General features: G+C 37.5%; 1 protein-coding gene across 4 annotated transcripts in view; it reads right to left on the bottom strand.

The window, feature by feature from the left end:
- The window catches only part of LOC134789722 (PRL-1 phosphatase), a 39,654-nt gene continuing 29,259 nt past the window's right edge, over positions 1–10,395 (bottom strand). For 3 of the 4 annotated variants that reach the window (XM_063760349.1, XM_063760351.1, XM_063760353.1), the window contains exons 2-6: positions 6,274–6,425; positions 3,986–4,406; positions 3,280–3,446; positions 1,778–1,909; positions 1–1,166 (exon numbers count right to left, since the gene is read on the bottom strand). In XM_063760349.1, the coding sequence (XP_063616419.1) occupies positions 1,058–1,166; positions 1,778–1,909; positions 3,280–3,446; positions 3,986–4,093 (516 nt within the window). In that variant the 5' untranslated portion in view covers positions 4,094–4,406; positions 6,274–6,425 and the 3' untranslated portion in view covers positions 1–1,057. Of the gene's footprint in view, positions 1,167–1,777; positions 1,910–3,279; positions 3,447–3,985; positions 4,407–6,273; positions 6,426–7,032; positions 7,220–10,395 lie in introns of those variants that run through there. The other variant, XM_063760352.1, reaches the window with a different exon arrangement.

Raw genomic sequence — 10,395 nt, 5'->3', positions numbered from 1 at the left:
TTTTTGCTTATATTTTTATTTAAGAATGCCGACTGTACCGTAGTTACATGATCCATACATTTCAATAATCTTCATAAAATTAGAAATAGAAAAATAATATCAAACTGCATATTTCATTGAATTTTCGTGTCAAGTCGTCAAACTAGATCTTTCTGTATTTCATATAGTAATTGATTATTTGCTAACATGGATTGCTATGCCCAGGGTTTGTTTCAAGTAACATTTAGAGTACAATCGTATATCAATACAAAAAGCACACAATTTATAACAAATTGCTTGTCAAAGATATCAATTGTCTAGTGAAACACAAAAAAACCATCAAGATTTTTCTATATTATGTCTCATTTTTATTATAAATCATAAAGTGTCTACAAATATAATATTTAAGTAAAAAATATCATGAAGTCACCACAATTACGGAAAATCAGGAATAAACATGTCACAGACTGTTTTTTTTATTTTATTTTATTATGGGCATTGAATTTTATTATGATTGAAAGTATATACCCGAGTAGGATTGCTCACTGAACACAAATCGTGGCTCTTCTAACATATTATTCCACTAATACACAGTACAAGGGGCCTTTTGGACATACAAACATCTTATACAAGGCTCCCATTAAATTTCATAGAAAACTCGAGATTTAACAGCGGAGATTATAACTTTGGTTTAACCTTTTGAGCGGTCGGATATATTTTTTTAAATAATTTGACCATGCAAAACTTAAATTTGCTGAAAATATTTAAGGATAGATTCAAACAAAGAAAAAATAGAGTATATTTCAAGATGAACACTGTTATAACTGTGACAAGTTTGGTCATAATCAAAAAAATTTGTTTTTACAATTTTGATGTTTAATTTCAGATTCCTCATTATTTTGTTCAAATCTACGTCTATAACGGACAAAGTACATTTTACAATTTTAAGTAGATTTAAGCACTCGAAAGGTTAAACATAGTCCTAACCTCAAAAAAAAGGAAATAAAGTGTTCAAAAATGTTAGTGTAGTATTCGCATGTGTGTGTGTGTGTGTGTGGACACAGAGCTGGATCAGCTGTTACTGCACACAGCAGGAGTTCTTGTGACCGTTCTTCTTGAGGCGGGACTTGGGCCGGTACTTCTCCAGGTACGACAGCTGCTTGGAGTTGATGGCGCCGCGGCGTTGGCTGTAGGACAAAAGTATTCGTTAATAATATTATCTATGACTTGCCTACTTATTAATTAAAAGATTGTAAAAATTCAACTAAAATTTTGCGTCACCCCCTCTTAAAACTGAATTCAAGGTTTAAAAACTTGAAAACGATCACGTATTGTATAATAGGTACTAAGTATCAGCTAATCAGTCAAGAGCCGATGTATGTGACTGTCGACACGTAATCCTTATTCGTATGTATTTGTATATTCTATATAGGATTGTTGAATGGGTCGCAGTTAAAACGTGTTACGATGAACTGAGTTCATACATTACTTATGCCCGTAATAATCCTTTTTGTGGATGAGTGTAGGCAGTCTGCATTTAATTCTCTAGTCTACTCAATGCAATATTCAGACTTCTTTTAAATTTCATTTTCCTTCGAAATAAAGCCTTGTTAATTCAGTTACGAATTTAAAACGGGTTGTAATGTCTAGCTGGATACGGCCACGTTAAACTCATTCTTATGCCTACTAGGATTAGTTAGACCTGTACCCCAAAAGCATCAAATTGTTGTAGTAATTCACCGAATCGCATTTCACCTTGAATGAAAAAGATATCACTAGATTTTTAGAAGGTACTCACTCTCGGATGGTCTCGACGGCCTCCTCGTACTTCATGCCGAGCTCGATCAGCGCGATGGCGACCATCACTGGGGCCCGGCCGAGGCCGGCAACGCAGTGGACTGCTACGCCCGCTTCTGGCTTGTTTTGGGCCCTGGAAATAAATATACAGTACAGAGGTTAATTGAGTGTTTCACAAATTACTCACGAATCTAGAGTTTCCTCACTTTTATAAAGACTGAAACGAAGTCTGAAGACTGAAGGTCACCGTTAACCTTGTCGGAATGCACGTAGGCAGGCGTGGCTCACTCCGCGATTTCGTCGCTTTGCTGCAGGTAGCTAAAAGTACATCCGTTCCACACCAATTTTGGGGAAAGCCATAAGCCGCGCGTGGCGCTGTCGCCACCTAGCGGCCATATCTGTGCTGATCGTGACAGACGCGTTTTGTTAGAGAGTGAGTCTTCTGTACCTAGTACTATTATTTATTCTGTGACGTAGGTTTATATAGGGTTGTATAGCCGCGCGCATTAGTTGACTTCTTTGGTGGTAAAGGGGTTAAGAACCGGGATACATGGAGTAATAATCTCTCTTATTTCTCAACGACCGGAACGTATCTCGATAATGAACTGTTTTTGATAAAAAGGATGACCACAAAAAATGTACTTAGTACCCATTATAGGACCCGACTTGAGAATTGAACCATATGAGTCGGAGGGGCTTGCAAGACTATGTCTCAAACCAATCGGGTGGAAAACGCAATCTCTAAAATAATAATACATATATGTATACCTACTTATTTTGTAAACTAGTTTCTCTTTTGCTTACTGATACTGTATATAAATTACTATACTCAATTTTGTCAACTATAAAAAGATAGTTTGAGGAATGCACGTCATAGTTTTATTTGTATTTGAGAATCTGTGATGCAAAAAATTATCAATGGCATACGTGTGTAGGAGGTTTCAGCCCACATTCAATCTAAGACAATCAAATAATGCCCGTTAATCTTAGACAGGAATGTTGCAAGGACAGATAAAATTATACTGGATTGTTTAGTAAATTGCATAGCATACGTAATAATTCAAAGCTGCATTTATTCAGCGGTATAAGTACCATATTGTATTTCAATAAGGTACCACAATGTTTTTTCCTGAACTAATTATATCACACTACGCATTACATCGCATAGAATTTGAAATCAACAACTAATGCGTAAAAATATGACCGATATAGCTTGACAAGGTTGCTATATGACAATGTTGGTGGGCTGAGCTGAGAGCAAAGGATCTAACACAGATCCTTGTGGCACTCCACATCTTTTTACACATTTTCTCTTTATCTTACTACATACGTTCATGTTTTTGCACGATAGCTTTACCACAAGAAGGCCCATAACAGGACCTGGTACATATATCATAATAATGCAATATCTAAATAACCATTTCATTGTTTAAGTAAATGGCTGTGTCCACACAGTCAAACGCCTAACTGTGATCACAATGAAATATTTTGCTGGTTACTTACTTATCGCGCAGGATCTCGAACCACTCGTCCACGACGTTGGCGGGCGGGAAGGTGCCGTCGTCGTAGGCCAAGTCGCGGACCTCGATGTTTTCGGCCTTCAGCGGGCCGACGTCGTAGCTGGGCTCGCAGACGCGGACCACGACGCATACGTTGTGCTTGCGCAGCTCCTATGACAAGAGGTTATACGTGATGTTTCCGGGTAAAAGGTACAACATTGTCAGTTATAATGAAGATTGTTACGCTGTTATCACACTGATGGATCCGCACGCCATTCCGGTGTTGGTTTGTCCAGTGAGCATAACAGCGTTATGCACGTATAGTCGTATCATCGAGAGCGTGGAATTGCATATGTAGTAGTATTGTTTGTTTACAGGCATTCTATATTTCAATTTTCTATTTTCTTGTACTATCAGCATACAACCACTACAAATGCAATTCCATCTTCTCGATAATTCAACTATATATAGCGATAGGAAAACAGGAAGATATTTCATTCTATCGCAGACTAGACAGGCAGCAAATTCAAAACATTGTAAACATTAACTGTAGGTATATAAACAAATCATCTGTTTACGATTTGATGCAGGTCAAAATGTTAGCTCTTATAATACCAGAATAGATAGGTAAAGTTCCCTCTAATGCAATAAACATTGCGAATGCAATCGCTCTCTAGTGCAAAGGTTACGAGATAAGTTCCTAGAATTACCTGTAGGTACGACTGGATGGTGACGTCAGAGGGGCGGTCCGTGATCAGGAACCGCATTCCCTTGTACTCGATTAGCGAGGGCGCCGGCCGGATATCCTTCTGCTTCATGATGAATGTCTTGGTCTTCCTCGCTACGGTCAACACTGGTGTTCACTTCACTTCGGTCCGTCCGACAACAGACAAATTGTCACTCTATTTCCACACAACACACGGCAGTTTCGTGACTTTTATTTAGAAAGGGTCCTATTATATCAAGAGAACCACCCGCATGGATGTCGCTTTCAACCACTAGCGCACATTCGGAGACGGTTAAACTAAAGTTCAAAATGTGGAATGAAACTTAAAGAAGTTACGCGAACATAAAGTCGCTCCGAACTGAATGATATGCTCCGATTTGGGATGGCTACAGAATTTAAGGTAGCTGAAACAAAAAACAAGTGTTATTAGTTTGACGTAAACAAGAGCTAGGAACTCAAGTGGGATAAAAAATGTGTGCGAAAATAGACACAGATTCGTTAGGTCATGTGAGTGGTCGGCGGCGGCGGGTATATGACTGAATGCTGATCTATTGCCAACACCGCGTCATTTGTTAGCACTGGATCGGTACACATCAAATTGATAACAGGGATAGTAAACAGCACTACATCGTGTTTATTTTAATAAATACCTGTGTATTTTAAGCGATATTTCACGAACATTACAAAGTAAACACACTCGAACGGATTGTGTTGGTCAGGGCACGATAAAGCAGCCTTGAATCTAAATGAATACACATTTAATCCGTGTAATTAACTAATTCATCGGGTGCCAGAAACTAAGCAATGTCGCGCTAAATTCCTGTGATTAGCTTCGTTCGACGACCTAGCGTTATCTCTAATGAGTCATCAAAATAAACAGGGGCAGAAACATTACTGAAAGCGTAACGTTTTCGTGGTTTCTTTAAGAAGTGAAGAACTAAACACAACTGCGATTCTCTTCTACAGTTCGTTTTTTTAGCATTAGAAATAAGGTAAACAATCTTGATGTGTCTTTTAATTGAAAAACACATTTTAAAAATAAGTTATGGCAAATATGTAACAATTAGGAATCTAATACGATCATTTATATTCTTCTGCTTTCATAAGTATTAAATTTTGATTTTTAAAAAGCCTTTTTCAATTAAAAGACTTGTCAAAATCGCTTACCATCTTACAAGTTCTTTCTAATGCTAAAAAAAACGAACTATAGCGCTGGATTTCGGTTAGGGTAGCGAAACGCGACGCGAAATTTGCTTGTTAATCTAAAAATTGTTAAATCTCTGGTCTAGTCTGCCAGTGTGAAAAAGCCTTTCGGATCTTTGGCGGTGGCGGCCTTGGGAAATAAGCTACCTGCTAGATGTGCTATAAAATCGAGGGATCAGGTCGTAAAAGCCCCCGTTACCGGCTAAATGTACGTCACATGTTCATCAGAAGCATTGTTGACTGTTCTGTATAAATATCTAATGTAATATACCTATTAGAGCTCTAGTAGGTGGAAAGGTGATTAAACTAAGGGGTTATCTTACGATGTTTACCCATTATGAGTTTTGATGTGTTGTGTATCAATTACTCGAGAATGTTGGTCAAAAATGCTTAGTTGCTGGATGTTTATTGAGTGTCGTTCATGAGCTTAACTATCAAAAGTCCGCCATTCGTACTAGAGTTAGTTATTGCAGCTACAGGAGTTTACTATGTACACGTGCGGCATAAAATGTATGAGTAGTACTTCAGAGAAGTAATAGACTCTTGTCCTTTTGTTTGTTTGTCATGTAATGTTCATGGTTTAGTTGTCATAGCAGTTATGGGCACGTTCTAATCCATTGTTTGTGGTTCACGGCGAGCTATCACTGTGTACGCTATGCTACGGCAGTTCAGTAGGTTCGCCTCTTTTAGGTCAAGGAAAGAAAATATCAGCTATAGTTATCCCTCTGGATTGGAAGGGCCCCAGGCTTTTTAGGATAGTATAGATGGTCACGAACTGTCATAAAAATGTTGGAGTACTGACGCGCTTCCGACCCCATGGTTGTAAAGTTAGTTTCCCCCTATATTGGAAAATACCTGGGTCCCTTTAGGATAGAACTGCCATCACCATCAGTCCCAGCCGCATGGAGGTACAAACTGGTCTAACTCCTAAGTTTTTTTTTTATCTTATTTATATCCCGGATACCTAATAGGCCCTTTAAGGCAAATCCCACAGCACAAAACTAAAAACTGGGGAAACATTTGACAATTGCCAACCCCATTGGAAAATCCATAAAATCAGAAAATTACCTGGACTATCATAAAGATGGGGTGCAGACTTGCTCCCGGCTGCATGGGTCTCAGCTCGGCGGTCCGCCGCTAGTTTATTTGTGTTGGGCCTGGCAGTACTCCGCGCTGTCCAAGCGGAACTCCATCAATGTCGCCACAGAAAGAATATCCAGCTGGAACAAGAGAAAATAAAGGTTAGGTTAGCCAACTATAGCCAGACATAAGCCTGTAACATGGCAAGTCAATTAATCCAATATTTTCGTGTAGCCGCTCCCAGGATTTTTTGTTGCACCGACTATCTCGTAGGTATATGGCCTGTCCCGATCTGTTTACAGATATTATTGGGAAACAATATTAAACACATCGACGTAATATGAAAGAGATGGGTTTGTACTATTCACTGACGAACATCAAAAGACGATATACAAAACACATAAACTTATCTTGAATGGACCATTGTTTCATTATTTCAAACATTCGTACTCATCAAACCACCGGGGCAACGACCTCTGCAGTCAGGGTCATTATTAACTATGCTAACTAAATCAAAACACAATAACTCGTACATTTTCAGGGCGTGATCATTGATCACCCCCGGCTGAGCATAGACCTCTTGCCTCGTGTCAACAATGAAACAATTGCTCGTAAAACAAAAGACTGCTCAATTATGCAAAGTTATTGTCCGATTCATCAATCCAAGCATATCGAATTGAAAGTAAATGTTTTGATCACGAATTCTTTTATAAAAAAAAAATTGCACTCGAACACAATGTAACTCACTCAATGACTGGTTGTGCGTAATCCTTTAAAAAAAAGTTATATTTTAATTAAACACTAATTAGCACATTACGAAAACACTGAACATCACGACACTTATGCACCAACTGCGGCACAACAGTGAAGAGAGCCAAAACGACAGAGTTCAAGAATTCACTAGCCCTAAAAGAAATTGGCATCTTGAGTTGAAGAGTGACTGAATCAGTACTATAAGATGGAGTAAAACAAAATGAAAATGAGCACAACACGATAAAGACGACGGATTATGAGAACGCCGGGAGGTCGACTCGAAAATTCACGGCGCAACAGATTTTGGCAGCTGCCCCACAACGTGGGATTCTGGTTTCGCGTCATATGTTTACATTTAAATACTGAGACATATTCGATCGTGATAGATGTAGTTATTCAGATAGGGAAAAGTCAAAGTATTCATGGGAATTTGCTTATTTATCCACTTTAGATTATATCGAGGAAATACGAACGGCTTGGGACGAGGCCAACCGGAAAACAGGATTGTGACGATCTTTAATCAAAATTGTGGTTAATTTCCTAAGGCCTTTTAGGTTAAATATAAACTAATGGGAAATGATAATCTGAAGCGACAAGAGAAAAACAATTTAATTGTAATTGGTTATTCAAATTAAGATCCCAGGAATAAAGTGTTAAACGAAATCCAAGAATAACTAGGAGACGTGTTTCGGCAATAACAAATTTATTTCTGAAAATGATACAACATTCGTGGGATTAAGACAATTGGTACTTAAGCGTCAGATGGGGCTTCAGATGAAGTTCCCTTGCAAAGAAACGGACAAACTTGAGGAAAAGGAATAAATAAAACTGCTCTCTCCGTCGGAGAAAAAAGTGCAAAACTGAATATTGCGCACTATTGGAATCTGCAAGAGAGAATTTCAAAACGGCCCGAAACGTGAGACGCGACCTGACGGTCAATAAACTCCAGACTACACACGTGTCCAGACGTTTTAGACTAATATTTATAATGTCTCGCCGAACTCTGTCTAGACATTTAGAGAACAATTAAAGTGCCCTTAGCGACATCGCCGACTTTACCTAAAAGATGCCAATGAACGCGCGGAACGAAGGTCTATCAATAACATTGGCAATGTTCATGGAGAGACAATGCATGGATGTGTTAAGTACATGTTTTCACATTTATAGACCACACGTGGCAAACAACCGCAAGAAGGACATTCTAACCACAACAAACAACTTCGCAAACACAACACCACGACATAAATTGTCTACAATTTTTATAGACAGAGTAAATTCGAAGAAGGCACGCAACATTGCTAATCCAAGAGACATTTTGATAGAATTGGGTTGGCCTTAATCGAAAATTGATGGCAAAGTCGATCTAAATATACAAAAAGACAGAACTGCTGCGAATTGTTTCTGATCATGACGCAGGCATAGTTATATAAGAATAGGTATGCTTAGGCATAGCTGTTTGCGTTCCGCATACAGCGTCCTGCGAGGTCGCCAAGCCTAGTAATTGTTTGCAACTAGCCACTGACATGATTATCTTAACTACATCAGCACAGGTAGGAAGTAAGCAGCGATCATTTACTTATTATTCCAACACTTTTTCAGGTAGGTAGATAAGCAAATTTGGTTGGTTGATGAATTCTCGTCAAAATTAATTATTATTATAATTCTCCGATGACAGGCACTAAAAGCACCTTTAATTCTCATATTGTGATTTTTATTTATTTCATGACAGTCGTATCTACTACATCACATTTAAGTTAGCTACACAAAGATTGTTCCGCAATAAAAATATATATTCGCGAATTTTCTACGAAATTTCAATCACATCAGTAGATAGCTGTTTATCGTGCAGGATTAGGCTATCGGACGAAGTATCACGGCCCCGGCGTGTGGTTCTTTTTAACAATTTGGTCACGTATCTATATGCATACATTGAAGGCCATTTAAAGATAAACTGAATCTGTTATCAATTTCATAACACGATAAAAATGCAATTTTTGGTCAGGACCTAGGCTTAGCAACGGGGTAAAAAGCTGTATTTAAGTTGCATTATAATCCTGCTAAGCAATTACTAGTACAAAGAAAAAATTAAAATCTTAGGACAGAAATTGCTTAGCCAAAACCTATACCTTCCATCTATGATTGCGTTCGATATATGTGGTAAGAAAAGACAATATTAGTATTAATATAATTCTGTGAGGCCTGTAATTCTGTATTGATGTCAAGACAAAAACACGAATTTCTATTTATCATCCTAAATTGCGCAGCGAATTCAGAAAACACGAAAAACATATTACGCAGTCCGTTTGCAGGTCGACGTCATAATGAACGAATTAAATATGAGACAGTGCTAAAGGGGAAACAACGAACATGCAACGCCAGGCAAAACTTGCAACTTTTAGGAGCACTGCAACCTAAATTACATGCTGTTGATGAAGATTTAACAAGTTCGTATTGCGTCATTAAAACATGTTAATGTTACTCAGCAGGTGATTTGTATAAAGCATAAATCAGCGGTAAATTAAAACAAATATTTTGATTACTTATTACGTTATCACTGACTTATTTATTATATAGTATTAGTATGCAGTTTATAACAGAATTATGCAAAATGTATTAGGAGATTTAGATACCTATGTTTATGAATGATTTATAAATAGACTCTAGATTTTTTTAAATTCTTATTAATGTACTGTTTGTTCTAACTGACTTGACTGACTGATGTGATAAGTGAAAAAATAAGTTGACTGTTGACAGCAAACAAGAGGAAATGAGATAAGGAGAGTTCAAATATTTTTACCTTGAGTGTTTACGTGTGGCGCTAAATCAGGCACAGACAATTTAAAGAAATAAATTAATATTATAGGACATTTTTAAACAAATTGTCTAAACCACGGTAAGCTAAGAAGGCAGGTGTTGTGGGAACAAATATCTGTGTCATAGAAAAAAATATTAAAGATAATGATATAAATAGTTTACCAATGTTTTATTTTAATTAAAACACTGAAATGCTTGCTGAAATGAATTTTGCGATAACATACGTCAAATAAAAACCGCAACTAACGTTCAAACGGATGCAACTAATGGTTTCCTTTTAGTCGAAATACAGGTTTTATTGGTTATTGTACTTATTTACTAATATCGAAAACTAGTTATTATGTCCTGATTGATGTGGCTGTTTAGTAGGACAAATCCCCGGAATTTATTTTGAAATTTGAATTAAATAGACTATGCCTGAATTGATACGAGTATAATGAGGAAGTAGTCGAAATACTTCGCAAATGCATTCCAGTACTAACTGTTGATCATTTAGAAGGTAACAATGCCGGAATTTAGAAAGGCGAAGAATTCGCAGCTATC

This window comes from Cydia splendana, chromosome 4 (genome assembly GCF_910591565.1).
Source record: "Cydia splendana chromosome 4, ilCydSple1.2, whole genome shotgun sequence".
NCBI classification, from domain to species: domain Eukaryota; kingdom Metazoa; phylum Arthropoda; class Insecta; order Lepidoptera; family Tortricidae; genus Cydia; species Cydia splendana.
This window is presented reverse-complemented; position numbering and strand designations above follow the sequence as displayed.